The sequence below is a fragment of the Podarcis cretensis genome, assembly GCF_951804945.1.
Source record: "Podarcis cretensis genome assembly, chromosome: 6".
Lineage (NCBI taxonomy): Eukaryota > Metazoa > Chordata > Lepidosauria > Squamata > Lacertidae > Podarcis > Podarcis cretensis.
Window position 1 is genome coordinate 79,822,335 of NC_137175.1, and position 21,218 is coordinate 79,843,552.

General features: G+C 41.3%; 1 protein-coding gene across 4 annotated transcripts in view; it reads right to left on the reverse strand.

Moving 5' to 3' along the window:
• COL11A1 (collagen type XI alpha 1 chain) overlaps positions 1 to 21,218 on the reverse strand; it is a 270,407-nt gene that overhangs the window by 45,720 nt on the left and 203,469 nt on the right. For all 4 annotated transcript variants that reach the window (XM_079981011.1, XM_079981009.1, XM_079981010.1 and 1 more), the window contains 7 exons: positions 19,779 to 19,886; positions 17,730 to 17,783; positions 16,374 to 16,427; positions 13,774 to 13,881; positions 8,472 to 8,525; positions 8,043 to 8,096; positions 7,882 to 7,935 (listed from right to left, as the gene is read on the reverse strand). In XM_079981011.1, coding sequence (XP_079837137.1) covers positions 7,882 to 7,935; positions 8,043 to 8,096; positions 8,472 to 8,525; positions 13,774 to 13,881; positions 16,374 to 16,427; positions 17,730 to 17,783; positions 19,779 to 19,886 — 486 coding nt within the window. The remainder of the gene's footprint in view (positions 1 to 7,881; positions 7,936 to 8,042; positions 8,097 to 8,471; positions 8,526 to 13,773; positions 13,882 to 16,373; positions 16,428 to 17,729; positions 17,784 to 19,778; positions 19,887 to 21,218) is intronic.

Below are 21,218 nucleotides of genomic sequence, written 5' to 3' on the forward strand. Positions count from 1 at the left end.
GAGCAGTGATGGGTGAGCTCCCTTCGGCTTGATTTGGAATTGGCTCGGAACTTATGAGGTTTCTTGGCAAACCATTTGTGGAAAGCTCGTTTGGGGAAAGCTCATTGCTTCCTCTTTTTGTCCATAATGTTGGTGTGAGCATGCTGAGGGTGCTAGGCGCATATGCATCATCACACTGCCCACTTAGAAAATTGTGATTTGGCTTGGTACCACCAGCGTGATTGAAGTTGTAATGAACACAAATGGCACAGCAAAGGGCTCAGACATTCCCCCGGTTTATTTGCTCAAGCAGCTCAGTAAATTAAAAGGTCATGAAGTTCCACAGCAGTCAATGACATTTTAGAAACCCAACAAGCTTCCTTATTCCAAGTCAGACTATTTGTTTGTCTAGCTCTGCCTTGTCAACTTTGATTGTCACGGTCTCTCCAGCATCTCAGTAGAAGGTCGCTTGTAGGCTGTACAACTGTGGCAGCCATGGATTGAAGGAAGGACTTTCTACATGAGATGCATATGGGCTATAACACTGAGCTTCACCTTTAATTGAAAGTCAGGAGTGAACATTAAGGAACTTCTATGAATGCATCTAGAAAGCAGCTTCCTTTCGGTACCTGATCTGTTGAAAGCTGTTGGCCACATGTGAGCAGAATCTCATTTAATATTCCAAGCTGGACCGAAACCTCCAGGGGAAACAGTGCTCAATTCCTAATAAACCTGAGCATTATGAGTTGCATAACTTTGCATACTGAACCAGATAATTATGGACCACTAGTTATGACTGATTGCATTCCAGCAACCTGATCCTTTGTTTCCAAGCAAATGGCAGCTACTCTAAATAATGAGTCGCATGGTATCAATACTTCTGACATCAACACTCCACTCTGTTGGCAAAAGATCATCAAGGGAAACTTGAGTAGAAAAGGGTTGAGGGACATGCCTTTACATCATGCAGAGCTTCTCCACATCCTAGTCCTTTTTTTCTATTCACACAATTTTTTCTTTTTTTCTTCCCACACAATTAAGAACCCTATTGAGATGCCTATTTTAAACTTTTCTGCTGTACTCAGTGCAATCTGCTGGTCATAAAGCAATATGTTACCTGAGACAGAGAGCTGCCACTACGACAGCACCTCATCTCGGGTTCTCTCCCAGCTCTTTCAAGAACACAGGGATGGATGTTGCCTTGGCATCCCATAAATAAGGTTGAGTCCAGAGTCTCACTCTGTGCAGCAAAAGATTGGATAAAGGTCTGAGACTAGTTTCACGTCTTTCCAGGAATGGCAACTGGGTAAGCACAGACCCATCCACAGCTGATGGGTCTTATTATCAAGATATGGACATATAAAACTGCCTTAAATGGAGGCAGGCCATTGTTGACCACTTTGACTGGTAGTGACTTCCCAAGGCATCAGGCTGCGGTCAGTGGTGTACAGTGAATTCTTCTGTGGGAGAACAGTTAGGGTCAGAGGCATCAGCTTGCAAGGCTGATTGGGGGTGGGACATTGCGACATCGTGCATGTGAGCATCATGTGTCACGGCCGGGCTTTGGGAAGATGGCAGGAGGGCTCTTGGACACATCAGAGCATCGCACCTCCCTCCCTAAGCCAAGCAGAAGCTTCCTGGGCTTTGGGAAGGAGGCACCAGGGGAACATTTAGGGGACTAAATGTCACACTGTGGGTTAAACCACAGAGCCTAGGAGTTACCAATTAGAAGGTAGGCAGTTTGAATCCCTGTGACAAGGTGAGCTCCCGTTGCTTGGTCCCTGCTCCTGCCAACCTAGCAGTTCGAAAGCACTTCATAGTGCAAGTAGATAAATAGGTACCACTCCAGCGGGAAGGTAAACGGCATTTCCGTACGCTGTTCTGGTTTGGCCAGAAGCGGCTTAGTCATGCTGGCCACATGACCCAGAAGCTGTACGCCGGCTCCCTCAGCCAATAAAGCGAGATGAGCACCGCAACCCCAGAGTTGGTCATGACTGGACCTAATGGTCAGGGGTCCCTTTACCTTTACCTAGTCCCCCAGTCCACGGACGACACACCACTGGCTGCAGTCCTCTTCAAGCCCATTACCTGGAGATTCTACTCACTTGTAGAAGCCAAAGTTTGAACCGAACACTCTTTGCAAACATACTGCTGCAGTGCTATATGCTCTCATTTCAAGGCAGCCATTTCAGAGTCCATTTAGAAATGGGCAACAAGCCCACAAGCCAAGCCAGGCTTTGTATGATCGGATTTGAAACAGGAGCACGTCAGCAATGATGGCCAGTATTCCTTTTTCCCTTTCATACAGTGGTCAGGAGTTTCCCCTCACCACTTCAAAACACAGCCACTGTGTTTTCTTTGAAGCTTTCCTTTCGTTCCCCCTTTCATTAATTGCAATGGCTGCTCTATTTTTTTTTTTTTTTTAAAGCAGAGTACTTTAGGGAGAAGTTGGCTTTTAAGCAGTTTGTGCTGGAGTGTAACAGAAACCCTTTAGAGTTCCAGTCTTTTCTGAGGAGACTGGAATCATTAATCATTCAGCATTGCACAGGACATTTTCACAGCAGATGCCTTTGATCACTTTGGCCAATACAACAGCATGCATGGTAGAAATAAGAAACAACAAGGTAGTTAAAAATACAATGCATTAACTGGAACAAAATATATATGCAGTTTGCATATATAGGTAAAGGTCAAGGTCAAGGACCCCTGGACAGTTAAGTCCAGTCATAGGCAACTATGGGGTTGCAGTGCTCATCTCACTTTGCAGGCCGAGAGAGCCAGCATTTATCCACAGACAGCTTTCTGGGTCATGTGGCCAGCATGACTAAACCATGTCTGGCACAACGGGACACCATGACAGAAACCAGAGTTCACAGAAACATCATTTACCTTCCTGCCATAACAGTACCTATTTATCTACTTGAATTGGCATGCTTTCGAACTGCTAGGTTGGCAGGAGCTGGGACAGAGCAATGGGAGCTCACTCCATTGTGGGGATTCAAACCACTGACCTTCTGATCGGCAAGCCCAAGAGGCTCAGTGGTTTAAACCACAGTGACATCCATGTCCCTTTGCATAGATAGATAGATGGATAGATGAATAGATGGATAGATGATAGATAGATGATAGATAGATAGATAGATAGATAGATGATAGATAGATGGATGGATAGGCTTTGAATATTGGCTTCAGTGACTGAATGTGATCAAATGCTGCTAACTCTCAAAAATTGGCTTGGTTGTTGTTGTTTTTTAAACTGTTATAGATTGTAATCCCACTATTGCCTTGCTTGAAAACTGCACAGAGAATATTTGTTGATGGGTGGCTATAGACACCGTATTAACAGGAACAATGGAGACATACAGAAATGCACTATGTACAGTGGGCTGCAAATTCTAGGATGCTGAGTGCCATCTGAGGATAACTTTAGGTCAAAAAATGCTTCCAACCAATACACCATGGAAAGGAAACAAAGATCAGACATAGAAACATATAGTGCGGTTTTATTATTTTTATCCTCAGTGTTCCTAGAGGATGAGAATTCAGAATTTTCCTTGCATGGTTTACATATTTTCTTTGCATAGTTTCTAAATCCGAATAAGTCCAATTCACACAGTGTTGTGTTTTTTCTCTTCCAAAAATGGAAGACCTAGGAAGTCCCTATGTGAAGTATCAGTAAGTGCCTTTCCTGAGACTTAAGAAGCTTGTCAGAGGAAATGAAAACCCTAGATACGGTAAGGTGAGCTACAGTTCTTTTTATTTATCTTATTGGCATAGAAAAAGCAATGAAATAAAATTGGAAGTACCCAAAATAAGTGGCTGAATCTTCCTTTGGATAGGAAGGAAGAACACCTGGGGCTGTAAGCGAAAGAACTGCACCGCCTCGCTTTCTGGGAGTGATTAAGAAGTGGACCGTGACAAACCCAAATGATTTTGACTGACCTGTGACTTCAGTCAGTGTTTCTGAATGCAAAGCTGTGACAGATCTGCACCTAGAGGGATAAGATCTGTGTAGCGTACCAAAAAGAATATGGAAAGGACTCGTGGTGCTCCAAGGCAAAACAATTTAGAAAGGGCTTCAGCTATGAAAAGTGGAAAGGGAATGTTCAAGAGGTCTCCACCTTTTTAGCCAACTGCTAGGTCAAGAAAGCAAAGAAAAATGAGAAATCTTCTGAAGAGGCCTTCAGAATACCTGACTGGTTTCGTCATACCAAATCCCGATATTCACAAGCAAACAAACCTGCCCAATTTTGAATTATCTGAATAACCAAAAACAAACAAACAAACAAAAAACACCCAAGTTATAACTGCAAAACCATGTCTTCTCCTTTTTGTTCAATTATGCCGTACATGCATCAGAATAAATTATACCTCTCCAGAACATGCCTCAGCATTTTTTAATATACAGTGGTACCTCTACTTATGTTCACCTCTGGTTACGTACCCTTCGGGATACGTGTGCGGCAAGCCTGGAAGTATTTTTCTGGGTTTCGCCGCACGCGCAAGCACAGAAATGGCACCTCCAGATATGCACACCTCAGGATCCGACCGGAGCTTTGGAATGGATCCCGTGCACAACCGGAGGTACCACTGTATATTACATGGTCACTAGTACTGAATAATTTGAGGCATCGATGAATACAGACCATAGCCAGACCCCATTAGTATAGACAGATATACTGAGTGTGCATAATAAAAAGCATAGAATTGTCTTAGATTTAATTTGATACAGACTTGAAATAAATCTTCTCAATTTGCAGATTCTTTGAGATCTTAAAATTTCAACCATATGGAAAACTTAGGTCTTTCAATCTGTAAGATTCAATTTCTGTTGAATTTACTCTAATAGGAGAGAGGTGGAGAAGGGAGATTGAACCAAAGATAGTTGAATTTTGTCAAATGTGTAAGTTTTTGGTTTATGTATTTAAGAAATTCCAAATTTGACAATTTCACGTATGAGACACTATTTGCTGGATTTAGATACAATCACAAAGGTTCTTAGAGTGGAGCCTGTGGCACAATGCGCCAGTGTGTTTGTCTGTTAACCAGAAGGCTGGTGGTTTGAGTGTACCTAGGGATGGCTATGGCAGGATTCTTACATGGCAGGGGGTTGGACGAGATGACCCTCAGGGTCCCTTCCAACTCTATAACATATGATTCTCATGCTTGTTTCTGACATGTCCATGCCACACAATATGTAATTTCCCTTTCATATTAATGGGTGAAAGTTTCTTCTGAATGTGCCCTATAGAAGTGGCTGGGGAAACCCAGCCAGATGGGCGGGGTATAAATAATAAATTATTATTATTATAAATTATTATGGTACTTATTATCTACCTATTAAGATCTAAAATTCTTGGGTAAACCATTATCTAGCAGAGAGAACCAAATGGAACCAGGATTGACTCTGGAGTTCCTATGGTTTGGACAGTGCAAAAAACTAACTCAATGAAACCATAGTATTACTAAAGTCCACCTCACTGTGGACTCCTTTGTATAACCTGCTTTGTATAATCCACAGGATTTCTAACACCCATGACAGGTAAAATTAAATCTGGCAAATGAGGTAAATCCAAGGTGTACAGATTGCCTCATATTTTCAAGAAATGAAAGTCCTGCAGTGTTTCGTCTTCTCAAAACTCATTTTTGTTTTTATGTTAGATCATTACATTAAAATGGTATGTGTGTGGTTCTCTTCAACTGAAGAGAACCAACAGGAATAAATTGCATTACATAAACATGTCCTTTTCTACATATAACAGGATGGAAAAGGTCTAATCTGGATGCTGATCTTCCCAACAAAAAGTTAATAAAATACATCAGATCATAAAAGAAGTTGAAAGAGTCTTAATTTTGGTGAAATAGCATTTAAGTCAATGTTAGGTCTACAATAAACTTAACATAGTATCAGAAACAGAATCATCCCATATACTATTACTGTTGAAATACCAGCTTGGGAGGAAGACTGGTTCTTTGACATTCTCGCATTATTTTGTAAAAGTAACAGAGATTCTTGTGGCACCTTAAAGACTTACAGATTTATTATGGCATAAATATTTAGTGAGTCTGATGATGTGAACTCCAGCCCACCGAACTCCAGTCCATGCCATAATAAAAGTATTGCAGTGCAAGCCTACTCAAAGGTAAATACCATTGATTTCAATGGCATTTACTAAAAGGAAAGTAGGTATGGAATTGTATCCTTAGTCTTTACCACACTACATGATTCTTTGTAGATTTTGCTCAACAGACTAACGTAACTATATCTGTGGACAAGGTCAAAACGGCTATTTTGAGACATGGTAAATTTGTAAATTTGGTAAATTAGTGCTGGAATGGGTTTGCCGTGCTATTTTAGGTGAAGTATCCTTCTGGAAAAAATTAGAAGATACAGTGGAACCTTGGTTTTTGAACGTAATCGACTTCCAAAACGTTCACAAACTGAGGATCAATGGGTGGTTGGCAAAATCCGTTGAAAATATGGAGAAATGTTCCTCAGAAGCTGTTCAACTTCTGAGTCACGTTCAAAAACGAAAGCAACTACTTTCGGGTTTTTGGCGTTTGGGTTTCGATTCATTCATCAACGGAGACATTTGAGAACCGAGGTTCCACTGTATGGATATAATTTTGAAGTTTGGCATAGATGCATATTTCCGCCTCTCCAACTTGGCACCACATATATTTGGCAGATGTATGCCAAGCTGCATGCCTGTTCCTCCTCAAGGAATTAGATTCTGCAATAGTTACTGTCCTGTGCTTGAGTTAAACATTACTTTGTGTGCATGGGGGAAGTTTGCCTGTCCTGGATCCCTGGAGTAGGAATGCATTCACTAGCTTTTAGTTTCCCAATGAGCTAATTCTAGTAGCTCTTTGATGCTTTTGAGTTTTAGCAGTGTTGCATGATATCTATCCAAGTGATGCAAAGGTCCTAATGAAGTCATGGAAAGAGAGCAGTCTGAATTGTATGCTACCCCTTTAATCAAGCTACATACACACAGAATAAATCATGCAAATTGCTCATAATGTCATATTTCACTTTGCACATTTTAATCTGGTTCTAGATATGGAATGTTGAGATGAAACACGAGGCTCAACTCAGATCCACTTACTCTTGGGGTATCTACTCATGCTGCGTCTCTACAAGATGAAGAATGAGATGGAGGAGTGCATTCATCTGACCATTAGACCTTCCTCATTGGGCAGATAAGCAATTAATGCTTAGGAACAATCCTAAACCTCGTATTTTGTTCTTTTCCTATCTTGCACATCTTTGCTTGGTACAGCTAAAAAGCTTGACTGATTCCAATGAGAATGAACACACTGATTTTGAATTCTGATTCTCCACCAGACCTAACCACACATTTCCAAAATTCTCACCAACCATGAAATACAGTAATTTGGATCTGTTGGTTGTTAAACAGAACAAGAAGATACCAAGGGCACTCCCCAATGATTTATTCACTGAACATTCATCCTGGTTTGATTGCTGGGAGATTAGACAATGACTGTGTACACACATGACTTCTTCCAAAGAATCCTGGGAAATGTTTATTCAGAGGCTGGGAATTATAGTTTCTGGGGTTCTTTGAAGGAAGTCATGTGCTTTGTGTCAAAGGGACTGTTATTTTGGATTTCCAGTGCACTTCCTTCACTTTTCTTATCACAAAGTCTGATCTTTTGGGTTAGCAGGCTTGCTGCGGAACACCTCCCTTGTCAACTATAATTGCATAACCTGAATTTGTATCTGAATTCCACCTGAAAACAGCAACAGTCTTGAAGCACCAGAACTAACTGGAATATGTATACAGCCGTACATCCTAAAGCATAACATTAATATCACTTGTGTGCGTCCTTTGCCACACCATTCATTGTTGTTCTTTTTAAGTTTGTTCGCTTACTTACCTTGTCCCCAACACCTCCAACAGAGCCAACAGATCCTGGTGGACCTTGAGGACCCTGGGATGACAAAAAAGGATGTCAGTTAAATCATGTGCTTTGCTTATTTGTTTAAAAATGGGGGGGGGGAATTAATGTAAAAACTGTTCAAAGGATGCGTTTCTTACATCAGCTCCACTTGGACCCTGCGGACCTCTTGGACCAGGGGGACCAGGAGGACCCTGTAGGAAACAAATACAAAATACAAATTAAGCAGGTTTACGTTCATTAAAGCCAGCACAAGGGCCATTAGCTTAGCATTTTACAGAATGAGCTAAGAGCTTCCAATGTATGACAAAGGGAGTCACAATTACAGTGAGTGTGCCAATTCTAGTATCGATTCTTGTAGCATTTGGACAGTCATACTGGGCAGGTTCGTAAACTCAGTTGGCTATCTTACCACTAACAGTAATGATGTCTGGAGCAAGACTCACCTGAAGATCTCATGACCAAGGGATAGGAGGAGAGGGCAAGAAGAAGGAAAGACCTTCTATTTTTGTGTAATACTCTATGTCATTCATGTACTGAACACTGAATAGCAGAGGAGAAGGACTTACCATTGGACCAACGTCACCATTTTCACCTTTTTCCCCTGGTGGGCCAGGAAGACCCTAGGAACAAAAAAAAAAGGATGGGTTTATATATTTAATTATCTCAGATTCTCTCAATGCAAATCACAATCCCCAATACATACATCTTTAAATGTAAGAACATTTCATTCCTGGCCGGCCAGCGAGTACCTTCAGGGACAGACAGCAGAAGGGTTTTCAAATGTGCATTTAGCAGAATGTGTTGTGTGGCCCTTCACCTTGTTCATGACGAGTTTCTAATGAAGTAATGAAGCATTTTTTTCTTGGCAAGTCTGCAGTGCTTAGTAGCAACTTTACCCAGCCCCCTTGAGAAGGGGATTTGCAGGTTCTCCAGTCCTTTGTTGGAAAATGAGCCATGGAGCAAGAAAAAAAGCCAACCAACTAAACAGCATCAGAATACTTGCGCTTTCCTGTTTTATCATCTAACGTTCCTAAATGAGACAGCCTCACTTTCCTTTATTGTACTGTTTTGCCCATTTCGATGTTTAATAGACTATGCTGCATTCAGACGGAAGGCTGTAACAGATAGTAAGACGCATCATGAAATATATCCATTGATAGCAATAGATGAAGGAAGGTAGAGGAGTTGCATTTTTGTCTCATTACCACTTTCTAAATAAGGACAGGTATTTTCCGTTATATAGAGCTGCACTAAATGTGGGATGTACAACGGTAATTCCTGGCATTGAGATGCATGGATTGTGCACTGAATTCATTCAGAACCCCAGCATGCCTGGACACTCTGCCATTTGGAAGAAACTGTCTTGATGTATAAATTTATTAAGTTGCTTCACTCTCAAGAATTCACAAACTTTTGCTATTTTTCTTCTTCTTCTGAGTGCTACGTTTCCTCAGAGGCAATCTGTTGGGGTCACATACCAGAGGTAAGCAGCCCCAGATATAGTGGGCAGACCTGACACAGTGGTGTAGGCAGGACCCCTTACCCTTTTCTTTCTGCCACCCCCATTTTCTCTCTACGCAGCAGCAAAGGAAGTCGCTTGGGTGCCTGGGATGGGGCGAGCCACCCACAGGGGCACACTGCAGGGTCTCTAGGGTCTGCCTGCCTCCTCCCAGTCAGCCACACTACAGCTGGGGGGGGGCAGCAGGCGGACCATTTGGGCAGCGTGGAGCCTGCATGCACCCAAACCACCATTTCTCTCCCAGGAGAGACATGTGGCTCAGGCGTGCTGCAGGCCCCATGGTGAGTGCTGCCTGGCATTTTGTCACCCCCTCAGTGGTGACACCCAGGGCGTCCCTCACCCACCACACCCCCTTCCTTCGCCCCTGTCTCTATGCCAGCCCCATTCCACCATTCCCCTCTTGAACACCAACTGCCTACCACTGTAACGCAGCCTAATGACTGGTTCCTTTTTTGAAGTGAAAGCATTATAATTACTCTCTCCAACATCTCATAGAATCATAGAGTTGGAAGAGACCACAAGGGCCATCGAGTCCAACCCCCTGCCAAGCAGGAAATCTCGACACTGGTCCTTATTGGAAAGACAGAAAAACAAACCCACAGTCCTGTGCCTATGGGGAATTGTTGCAGGGGCCAATGGAACATTCCTGGGCAGGAAAAGTAGGGATGGATAGGCAACAAAAGAGGCTGGCTTCCTATTTAGAGTATAGGACTGTGCAGATCCTAAGGAGGAAGATGCCATTCGTCTCCATAGTGATCCCTCCACTTCTACACAGCTGAACATCCACGGGGGCAGAAATTGTGCTCCAAGTTTTAAATGAAAATCTTACATGATTTCACCGGTAGGTATATATATCAGTCCGAGCAGAGAATGCATTATACAGTATGTGCAAATTCACTACCTTTTCAGGACTACATGGCCTCTTTTGAAACAGACTGAAAATGTAATTTTAAGGAACCATCCAAAGTGTAGTATCCCATTTTGTTTAAATTACCCATTTAGGCTGCAGCCCACAATGGAAGGCTTGCCACACACTTCAATAGGAGCGGCAGCTCACCCTTAGTGATCTCATTCTCTAGAAAAAGGTAAAATCATGAGCTATTTATGATGGACCATCTCTGAAGGGAAATTTGATATCAATTTGCTCGGTCAATAACCAATACGCTCAGCTGCTGAAATCCTCCACTTTACAAAATTGGAAAAAATTGGGCTTCACAGTCTCAATGATAATGTGTGAGTTACAGGTGACATCAATTTCATATTGATAGTTTAAAAGTGGGTGACGTGCAGCCTGATCCTCTCTATAGTTAAATTGGTAACCTTAGATTTAAACTGATTAGAGCCCCATTGAAGTCAACAGTACTACAATTGGCTTAAATGGTAGTACTTTGATTTAACTGGGTTGCAGAAGAGACTGCAAGTTACTTAGATTTATCCACTTCAGGACTTGCATTGGAATAACTCTGTGGGATTTAACCCTCTAAAACAGCCTACTCTCAACCTTGGGTCCCCAGAGGTTGTTGGATTACAAATCCCATCATTCCTGACCACTGGTGTCCCTAGCTAGGGATGATAGGAGTTGCAGTCCAACAACCTCTGGGCAGCCAAGGTTGAGAAAGGCTGTTGATATATACCATATATATATATATATATATATATATATATATAGTCCATGATGTAGTGTGGTAGCCTTGTGAAATTAAGCAAGCCTTCCCTATTGTTACCTACAGAAGAGTAAAGCATAATTTTTGTTTGTAGAGCTCCATCCTTGAGGTAGAAGTGGAAGGACACCAAAAGTTCCTAACTTTGGTTGGACTGCATCATTTTGTTTAGCCACACAATAAATATCTGAGGATAGCAGAGGTTCACTGATGACAGAAGGGTTAGGATAATTGCAGCTTAAATGTCTTGGATGAATAATTGCCTACAAATCTGCTCATTTGTAGGTGTGACTGTAGAAAAGGTAAAGACCTCTGTGTTGCAGATGCAAGTATTTCATCAATTACAATTTGCTGTCATGACAGATACTAACAACGTACCCAACAGTTTGTTATTAAGATTTATTGAGCCATAAACCTGCCTTTAGTAATTCAAATTTAGGCCCTCAATTATGTTGAAAGTTACATACGGGTTCAACTTTAAAAACCTGTAAGTGGTACTATTAACGGCCATGGGAGAACAGATAAGCCTAAGGTTAAGTATGCTGCTCTTTGCCAAATCGCAATCTTCAAATACAAACTTGCAAATAATTGCAGTGACATATTTTCACCCCTGAAACTAGTGGGAGCTTTGCCACTTTGGTTTCAATGGAGCCAAGGTTTTCTTCCAACTCACAAGCAGCAGCTTTGCCAAATCAAAACTTATTTCTCTAGCTTCAGATAGCCCTCTTCAAATATCTCAAGGGCTGTCACACGGAAGATGGAGCAAGCTTATCTTCTCCTGCTCTGGAGGACTCGGACCAAGTTACAAGAAAGGAGATTCCAACTAAATATTTGGATGAACTTTCTGACAGTAAGTGCTGATCAACATTGGAATGGACTCCCTCAGAAAGTTGTGGTCTCTCCTTCCTTGCAGGTTTTTAAGCAGACGTTGGATGGCCATCTGTCATGGATGCTTTAGCTGAGATTCCTGCATTTTGCAGGGGGTTGAACTAGATGATCCCAGGGATCCCTTCCAGCTCTACATTTCTATGATTCTATACAGTGCCAGGAGAGGAAGCTCCTCTAGTCTGGGCACCTTGGGGAAGGAAGGAACTTTGCAAGAGTATAAGGAAAATGCCAGGATGTGAAGGGGGGAGGAGAAGGGAGATCACAAACGGCATAAAAATGTGGTATCATTAGTATATCTGATGGGATTTGATAAGATTGAACTATTATAAACAACAAAAGGGGGGGGAAGCTGTGCAAGGTTTTCATTTTTACTATGCATTAGCAGCAAAGATAGAGCTCTTGATTGCTCAATGGCCCTTTATTACCACCAGCATCTTTGGCATCCTTAACACACTTGAAGGTTTAATGAAATGTAATTCCACTAGAGCTCAACGTTCATTCGTTTAAGCCTCTAAATAATGTGTGGTTACCCTTATGCAGCGTTTCAGTAAATCAAAACACATAAAGGTGAAATATAGTTCTCTTTTCGACGCAGACCAAATCGAAACTGCATTTCCATTCCTAAACACCTATACAGAGTCCCTGACATTTCCAATACCTTTCGATGCTACACCAAGTTTGAATGATCACGTATTAAAAATCGAGTCTCTCGACTTAGAAATAAAGAAAAAGAAATCGTGTTAAATTTTCTAGCCCCAAACGCATTGATGGTAATTCAAGGAGAGAAGAGGGTTCTAAATAGGGCACTTGCATCAAATGTTCCACCCTGTACATGTTGCTATGTGAACTATTCAGCAGATTGGCTGTGAAGTAAATTGGTTGAGTGGTGCTATCCCTGGACCTTTGGTGCTGAAGGGACCTTTGGTGCTGAAGAGCTAATGCTCATGAAAGTACCCCTAGTGCAATGCCTATGAGAATGAGCTATGAGCCACAGGAAAATGAAAAGAATCCTGTTCAAACAGGATGAGGGTCCATGCAGCCCAGCATTCCATCATCTGACCAGCCAGATGTTCCACTAGCAAGGCCATTCCCTCAGTGAAATGATGGCCTTCCTTGGTCAGGAAGAAAAACATTGTTTGTTGAAGGCAGAAATGGCATTGGAAAGGATCAATATAGTATAGGGGCAGGAATGACCATGACACCCCCAGGCTCAGGTTGGGGTATCTACCTGGTTGGAATCTGCACTCTGGTCACCCAGTGAGACCTTGCTTGTTTGGCTTGCACCACGGCAAGGTTCAACACTTGCCGATTCTCATGGAACTGGCTTGGAGAGGTCCAAACCTGGTGGATCTATTCTGTCAACAGGGAATGATGACCTGATCCTGGCCCTAATGCCATGCCTACCCTCACCCTGCCTGCTGCCGCCAATAAAGATTTGGCGTGGTTAACGGTATCCTACCACCATTGTACAACCTGGTTATTTTGCTGTTCTCATGGGTCACCTAATGCACCTGCCTTGGCAATATTTATGGTATTTCAGCAGGAAGTTACAGGATATGCACTGATTGGAAATGAAGCAATGTGACCAACCCAGCACTTCTGTAGACAGTATTGAAATCAAAATGAGATGTGATCTCCCTAATAGTATCATGAGCCCACATCATCACAAATGTGCAATAAAAAGAATGTCTGGAGGGGTCCAAAGACCGGTCATTTTTAAACTATGAAACCCAGAATAAGGATACGCCCATTTTATTGTGGGGAAGGAAGGTGGGAAGCAAATAAAATGATGAAACATACCTGAAGACCAATGGGACCTGGAGGACCAGGGAAGCCTCGTGGGCCTTCATCGCCCTTTTGCCCAAACATCCCTTGCTGTCCTCTTGGACCAGGTTCTCCATCACCCCCCTAGTAGATTAAAACAGGGACAACTACTGTCAGACTTTTACAGCCACTTTTTAAAAAGAAACATCCCAAGTTCATGATTACACACACAAACACACACACAACTTGTGTTCTGATCCAAAATTATGTGCATTGAAATTAATGAGATCTAATTCTACATAATGTGATTGGGACACAATTTTGCATTTGTAAGAAGAGAGCTACATTGTGCGAACACATTCATTCAACAATTACGGTGAACTTAGCTTGTGTTCTCCAAATACAATTAAAGTAAGTGGCCCAGTCATAATAAAGTCACCCAATGCGATTTTGTTGTGCATTGATCAATGCAGCTACTGTGCTTAAGAGCTGGCAGATGCTGCTTAATTCTCATTTGGGAATATTTATGCTGACAGAACAATAGTTTCCAATAGGTTGGTTTGAATTTTTGATTACTTAATGATCTATACTGCTGCTGGTTTTTCACATTGTTTCCACTAAATGGTTTAAATTGGTTTTATGCGAGTGTTGTGCTGGACTATGAAATGTTTTTAAAGTACTGTTTTAGTGGGATATGCCTTGAATGGCATTGCATAATTTTTTTAAACAAATGAATGAATGAATTAAGAAAACTATATGGATACTTTTTAGCTACATTAGTTTTGCAAAAAGGTCTGCCCAGACAATGGGTGAAAAGAAAACAGCACAGATTTTGACTGCAGCTCTGTAGGCTATATAAATTCCATTGACTTCAGTTACATTTAAGCAGCTAACAGTGTACAAGTTTGCAACCTTTAGTCCATCCTTGCAAATAAGTCCATAAAAGTTACTAGCTTGCAAAACAGACATTTTTAAAGAGGTCATAAAATGGCGTCGGACTTCAGGTGCCTGTCGCAAGAATGTCATAGGTACCACTCAGCAAAGTACATTCCATACAACAGTATCGCAACTGATGTAGTGTTCTGGAAATGGACAAAGTATTCTGGTCTGAATGAAGGAAAACACAAATAAATCCATGATGTATGCCAGAGCTGTCCATAGTGCTCACAAAAGTTGTGCATTTACTGCTCAGAAATTGACTCAAAAAGGCACCTAATTGAAGACTCAAATACCCAGCTCCTAAGAATGTTGCCATAGAAGTAAGTCCCACTGAATTGAGCATGCCTTAGTTCCAGAGAAGTGGGGCTAGGATTGCTATTTGTTATATGTACATTCTTATTATGTAAATAGAAAACAAACAAGGCAGGTCCCGGCAGTCTCTGGCTTCCAGAGCCACTGTGGTGTAGTGGTTAAGAGTGGTAGACTCGTAATCTGGTGAACTGGGTTCACGTCCCCGCTCCTCCACATGCAGCTGCTGGGTGACCTTGGGCTAGTCACACTTCTCTGAAGTCTCTCAGCCTCACTCACCTCACAGAGTGTTTGTTGTGGGGGAGGAAGGGAAAGGAGAATATTAGCCAATTTGAGACTCCTTAGGGTACTAATAAAGTGGAATATCAAATCCAAACTCCTCCTCCTTCTTCGTCTTCATCTTCATCTTCAACTTCCTCTTTTTGTGGGCTCATTTCGTATCTCTTACCATGTGGCCCTAATGTTGGCTACAACCCCCCAATTGAAATGCTGTCACACAGACATCTGCAGCAAATACCAGCAAATGTGGGGGTGATTTTACATCTGTATTGTTGAAGAATGCAACATGGAGTGATGGTTTGAATATGTAAATGAGCCATTAAGAATGTAACAATACAGACAGAACTTCCAGATGACCAATGTCATTTCTTTTCAAGGGAGTCAGATCACACATTCAACTGGGAGCCATCAAGTTAATGAGTAATTAAGTGATGAGAAACAAAGTTACTGTTGTCTAAATGAATATTCTAAATTGTAAAACAGAAAATTTAATTAAAATTGTGTGTGTGTGTGTGTGTGTGTGTGTGTGTATAGTGGACCCTCCGGATACAAACTTAATTCATTCCAGGGGTCCTTATGTACCCCGAAAAGTCCACAACATGAGGTGCTGCTTCTGTGCACACGCGCGTCGTCATAGAGCACTTCTGCGCAGGTGTGTGTGGCATAACCCGGAAGTATAAACTTCCGGGTTTGCCTCATTCGCAACCCAAAAGTTACATTACCAGAACATAACTTAACCCAAGGGTCCAATGTATAATAAAAAAAGAGAAACTAAGTTATCAAGTGGACCTGTTCTTGGAAACGCCACTCCAGCTTCCATATGCATTTAATAAACACATCTTGGAATGAACGGAGCCAAAGCATTTTCCCAATGTTTTGTTCATTCCTTTTGAATTGTTGCACTCATGGAAGACTGAAGCAGCAGAGCACTGACCCAAGACTGGAGCCTGCGGTAAGCAGAGCAGTGCATAGACACGGATGCCTTGAGGATAGGATTTAAGATATTTCTCATTTTAAGCAACATAAATTATGCCTGAATCTTCGGTATTACTAATGAGGATTCGGGGGGGAAGGCACTCGTTAGTTATGCATAACAAGCAGAAACTTACAGCTATACCAGGAGCTCCGACGGGACCTTGAAGACCTGGTGGTCCAGGAGGACCCTGAAAGGAGGAGGAAAGAAGGTAATGTTGGCATCTAAAGTCAGACGAACAGAATCTCCACAGGAGGGAATTTTGCATTATTCAGGCCTAATAAGCATTTCCACATTTCTTTGGAGAGATGGTGCTGTTACTCCAAGGTCTTTTACATTCAAGGCAGTCAAGCATTATTTGTTCATCTCCCCAAATCTTAGACTTGCTTGTCTACAATACATTTGAAACTGACATTTATCAAAGGTAATTATGCTTGCAGTATTTTCAGGATATTTAAAAGTGGATTTCTGTTTAAACATGAATATGAATCACAACCTGCCCTGGCTTTTACAGAACTAAAAATATACCAGACCTTTCTGAGGAGATTTACAGAGGAAAAAAATCAACTAAAGTTTCACTATCCATATCGCAAACGAATGCTTCTTGTTGGAATTGTATTTCCCCAAAGAGACTGTAAGTTGCTCTTGCAATTGGACAATTCTTCCTAGACAGTCTTAAATATTAAATACGTGCAACTGCATTGCACTCCCTGAAAAAAAAAAAGTTCCAGGACGTATTTTAGATTAAATCTATTTATGCTGCCCCAGGAAAAGGCATTACTGACAGAGCTGATTTTCAGTTAGCCATGCTTGAACATACAAATAAAATGGAATTTAAAATTACATAAAACAACCTGTTCTCACATGCCAAACAAGTCTAAATAATTTCTTCCTGAAGGAGTTTTCATTTTATAAACTATATATAGTTCTTGAAAATATTCCCTTATGATTACTAGTTTTGAGTTTGATAAAATTAAATGAAGAATTGCTTTAATCAAAGCAGAGGACCTTTTTAACCACATAAGAAATCTGAAACGTTGGTTTATATGAAAAAGATTATTGAATGATATATTATTAATATAATATAATATAATGTAATGTAATATAATGTAATGTAATATAATGTAATAATATAGCTTTCCTGCAAGCAAACAAAAGACATCCAAGCATGGACCTAGGTGAAAGGAAACTAAGCAAAACAGCGACAGACAATTGTGGAGGAAAATATGTTAACATATCTTGGAACAAAGAAGTTGGTCATTTACTATCATCATTTAAAGGCATTATAAAGTAACATTGAACCCAATTCCTCTGGGGGTTTTTTTGTTTCAAATGTGAATATCTCTGCAAAATGCAGGCCTCTTTCATGCTTGCTCAGCATGCTGGTTTTTGATTCATGTTTTCATTCTTTAATTCCCCACAATAAAGAATTGCAGTAAGCAATATAGTGAAGGAAGTAGTCAGAAAAAGAAAGAAAGAAAAGAAAACTCACATTTTCTCCTTTGTCACCTTTGCTCCCTTTCTGACCTGGTTCTCCAATTTCACCCTGTAATAGAAGGGAAGACATTGTTAAATTGGTACTTTTAAAGAGCCTGCCTTTCCGTTCGCTGTGGCGAAGTGTCTATAAATGTCACCTTATTATTCTCTTTACCTTATAGCACCATTTTACAAGTAAAGACCTGAAGGGGGCAATTTTGCATTGATCAATCACATTTCGGTGTGACAGGTTAGTGCATGTATCGACTATTACAGTTCAAAGCACAACATGGCCTCGTATTGAAACCTACTTTAATTGGATTTTGAACGAAGGAAATTGTTTTGTTTTTGTTTATATTCTCCATGTCTCCTTCAATATAAAGTGACTGTAATTGCAATCAACTGAAGAGCAGCTTCGTGCTTCTGTGAATGTATCACAATTCTTATTATGAGCAGACATACCAGAGAATTACGGTTGACTCTATAAGACAGTGGTAATGTTCAGGCCATCTGGCTTAATTCAGCATATATTTTGGAAAGATGTTTGCTCACTATGCCTTTGGACACCTGTTAAGACACTGTAACCTAATTTTGCAAGACGCTTGCTGGTACTTAGGAGTAGGTTTTTTTAATGTTTAAATACAATTGAATACCCTTTTGAATCAAAATGGTAGACAGAAACTTTCAAAACTGCAGGGTCATTTTGGGTTTCTTAAATCCCCAAGCAATGGTAGGTGCAAAACTGATAGTGAGATATAAGACAAGTTATCAGACAATGCAACCCATCCACTTATCCTTTCATGCAAGCCACAATTAATCTAGGAAGCATCTAATTAAACATAACTTTTCATTTCATCCAAACCCAGAGTTACCAGGTTGAGGATAAGACTGGGTCTAAATAATGAGTCTGGTTCAGAGACAACTGTGGTCAACGGATATTTTTTGCATTGCTTTCAGGCATGCTATGGAGGGAGAGGAAAATGGATTGTGCATGAGGGCAAGAAGGCACATTAATGAATTGGGAGAAAGGGCAAAGGGCTCATTCCTATTTTGGCATATTAAGCAAAGACTATGGACTGGCCCAGTGAGAATGAGCTTCATAACTGAACAGGTATGCAGTGCAACAATGGGAAGTCTGCCAGCACATAAAGGTGCGGTGGGGGATATTTTTTAGGGGGAAGCAGTGGGCAGAATGGAGAATGTGTAATCCTACTCCAAGCTGTCACATTGCCAGACTTCCTAGATGTTTCTCCTGGACAACTGGGAATAGTAGCCAGGACAAAGGTATCTGGAATTTAAAAAAAATTCCTTATGGAATGTTTCTGGGCAAGAAAAGGATAACACCCTTTCTCTTGTAAGTATAGCCCCCTATTTTGCATGTCAGTGCCAAACAATGAATTGAGAATAATGCTTCCTCCTAAACATTCGCTTCCACCCTGTAATTCTCATAATTTTTTCAAACTATTGGAAACTCATGAAACCCATAAAAGTGTCTTTGCCTGATTGAAGAGAGTCGCACCCCAAGTTCCCTGTGTTGCATTATTTCTGACACCTGCTGCTCATGGGTCAAATTTGACTTTTATGTAAATAAAGGTTTGCCCCAGCTCCCATACGTTGATCTTCTCTAGTGGCTCATAATCACAAATAGTATGTATTCCAAGAGAGCAAAACTGTCATCACCGGTGCTTCTAACACAGCACTTCTTGTGCAATATTAGACAATATCACAGTGATTGCTCTTGCTGATGGGTCACCCCCTTCTTATCTTGTATACATTTGGGTCCTGCATAGAAAGGTGACACACCTATTTCTCCAACTTCTATTGCATGGCCCTACTTCTTGCCCCACTGCTTATGACCTCTCCCTCTCTCTTTCTCTGCATCTCTCTTCATGTTTCTGATGAAGAGGGTACTAGTCTACAAAAGATGATGGCACAATAAATCTGTTATTCAAGTGCCTCAAGATTCTTTCTTGAGTGATCCCACATAAAGCAAACAAATAGTTCTTGGAGTTTTGAAAATGAGCCAATCACCGGACAATCATCACTGCAGTCAACAGCAACTGACCTTGTCACCGTCTTCTCCAGGAGAACCAGCTGGACCAGCAGGGCCAGGAAGGCCTACAGGCCCTTGTACTCCATCACGTCCGGCTGGGCCTTGGGGACCTTTTTCACCCTGTTTTCAATGCCAAAACATCATTCAAACTATGACTGGTGAATAATTGAGAGTGCACAATATTGAACTCACATCTCACTATCTACAAGTGTCAGACTGGTCCAGTGCATGGTTAAAGCTTGTCACAGCTAGGAACCTTTGGAGGGGCCCTAAACAATTTATTATCTCTCAAAACCATGTCTGTAATGTTGTGGTCATCAATGGAGGTCCATTTTTGAGAAGGCCTTCTCTCCAAAGGACCTTCTCTGCCATCTGAAGTGGATAGGTAGTAACTTGAGAGAAAGCGAATTTTGGGTTGTCATTCTCCACCTTTGGAATACCTTCTCGGAGATGCTCTCCATGCACAAATTCTGATGTCATTTCAAGGCCAGATGAAGAGCTTTTTGTTCCACTGGGCTTTATCTGTAAGCTACAATTTGGGGGTGGGGGTGGCCTACCATGTGACTCTGCACAAGTGTATGACCTATTTTTCTGATCCATACCCTTTTGAGTGGTACACCTGTGTTTTCATTCATTACTACCAGACAGCCGTATGTTAATTATATACCTTAGTCAATATTATTTTCTTTCACAAACTATTTTAAAAAGCAATTCATAGGTAATGATTTCACAACCCAGTATTTGGGTTCTGTTTTGTTTTAAAAAAAGGTCGAGGTCCTCCTGTATCACCCCTCTTGTCTCCATTTACACCTTTTCTCTGTTTATCCCACATAACTGTTGTCTGCTTATGAGTAACACCCTGGTCTTTTGTCACTCTCACTTCCATGCCTTCAACAGTCCTGCTTCCTCTATCTACTCACCAATCCATTATCCTACTCTCCTTTGAGTGTTTTGCAAAGGCTAGAATGCAATTGATATCTGTGATTTTCATTTTGGCAACCGACACCAAGTGTTGATAGCTGCAAAACAAGCTTTCCAAAGGGTTATCTCTCTCCCTCTCCCTTCCTTCCATCACACACCTTGTTGCACAATTAAATCTCGCAGACGGAGAGCTGTGTGAGAAACACATCTGCTCGGTACTTTGTGCATGAAGAAACTTGATATGTAATATCTTGGTACAACAGTGAGTCCTCCCCATTCACCCAAAAGGACGAAATCAGCTGCTCATTCTCAAAGCAGAAACAATGTACAATTGATCCCAGTCACCTATGACTTTAATTCACAAACTAGGCACATCTCTCATTTACTTGCACCTGACTCTCACTACACCAACCTCCACTTCCTATTTGCTATCTCTGACCTCTCTCCCTGCAAAGTAAAAACCTCTGAGCAGTGCTATATAGTGATACCTGTAGCATTAGAACAATCTCATTAAAGGAAAAAAAGAAATAC